Below are 1,343 nucleotides of genomic sequence, written 5' to 3'. Positions count from 1 at the left end.
AGGGGGGGGGGGGGTGGGGTGGGCGTCTCACCATGAGGAAGGCGGCTCCCCCGGTCTCCTCCATCGCCTGGATGGCCGTCTCCACCAGCCGGCTTGACTTCTCCAGCTGCTCCTTGTACTGGCAGATGAGGCCATGGACGAAGCCCGTCTTGCCATCCTGCTCGCGGGTGATGCGCTGCAGCAGCTCCGACTTCTTCTCCTCCAGCAGCGCTGCCAAGGCGTCGAAACGAGCACACAGCTCCCGCTTGGCTGCCTCGCTGTTCTCCTGTGGGGACGAGAAGCAAGGGATGCCACGCGTGTGTCCCTCGGCACCAGCAGCATCCCGGGGCCTTCCCTGCTCCGTGGGTTCCAGCTCCCCCCCCCCGGACGAGGTTTTACCCCCGGGTTTCAGAGGGCTCCTCTTCCCCCTTCCTCACCTCAGTGCTCCGGCATGAGTCCTCCAGCTGGGAGATGATCGTCTGGATCCGGTCGTTCCCCGCCACCAGCATGGAGATGCAGTTGTTCAGCTCAGTCTGGGCAGGGGGCGGACGGACAGAAACCGCTTGAACCCCAGCGGGGACGGGGACATCTCCCATCCTGACATGGGGATGGGCTGGGCATTGCCCGGCCACAGCTCCGCTCCCCCCATGTCGTCCCCCCCCCCAGCCGCAGCCGCTCTAAATATAGGCTGTCTCCTGGGCGAAGTCACCCGGGGGCTATTAATACCCCATGAGCGGGTCCCAGTACTATTTGTGGCCCTCCCAGCTCAGCACATCGCCCCGGGACTGGCCATGGCCCCCCCGGCCCCCCCGGCCCCCCCGCACAGCACCTTCTGGCCCTGGAAGACAGTTTGCAGGGGGGCGACCTCGCAGTCCTTGTGGGCGCCGAAGACTTTGCACATGGAGCAGGTGGGGACCTCGCAGGTGACGCAGTAGATGTTGATCCGCTCGTCCTCGTGCTCCTTGCACATGGGGTGCTCCCCCTTCTTCAGCGGCCTGCTGGAGGGAGCGGCACGGCCGCGGTGACGTCCCCATCAGGGTGACATCCCCATCAGGGTGACATCCCCATTGCGGTGACATCCCTGCCGCGATGATGTCCCCGTTGCAGCATCATCCCCCCTGCGGTGACATCCCCCCTGATGCTGCACACCCACCCCACAATCAGGTCCCCAGGCAAGAGGCCGGGTCCTGGCGTAACCCCACTCTTGCTCCTTCGGGAGCTACAAACCTCTACGCCTCCATAAGCCCCGAGCCCAGTAAACCCCAGTTTAAACCAGTGCGGTGCTGGGCACGGCAGCAATCGGCACCGGCGGGTGGGGGGGCCCTGGGGCTCCCCTCCACGGACGGCGCACCACCGCCTAAATT

The 1,343-nt window shown here is 65.8% G+C and overlaps 1 protein-coding gene across 3 annotated transcripts in view; it reads right to left on the bottom strand.

Moving 5' to 3' along the window:
• Positions 1–1,343, bottom strand: part of TRIM63 (tripartite motif containing 63) — a 4,150-nt gene that overhangs the window by 1,607 nt on the left and 1,200 nt on the right. For 2 of the 3 annotated variants that reach the window (XM_009276215.2, XM_009276216.2), the window contains exons 3-5: positions 809–977; positions 417–512; positions 32–265 (exon numbers count right to left, since the gene is read on the bottom strand). In XM_009276215.2, coding sequence (XP_009274490.1) covers positions 32–265; positions 417–512; positions 809–977 — 499 coding nt within the window. The remainder of the gene's footprint in view (positions 1–31; positions 266–416; positions 513–808; positions 978–1,343) is intronic. The other variant, XM_009276217.2, reaches the window with a different exon arrangement.

Source organism: Aptenodytes forsteri, unplaced genomic scaffold (assembly GCF_000699145.1).
Source record: "Aptenodytes forsteri isolate BGI_AS27 unplaced genomic scaffold, ASM69914v1 Scaffold321, whole genome shotgun sequence".
NCBI classification, from domain to species: domain Eukaryota; kingdom Metazoa; phylum Chordata; class Aves; order Sphenisciformes; family Spheniscidae; genus Aptenodytes; species Aptenodytes forsteri.
The sequence above is the reverse complement of the archived record's forward strand: the minus strand, read 5'-3'. Positions and strand labels throughout refer to the sequence as shown.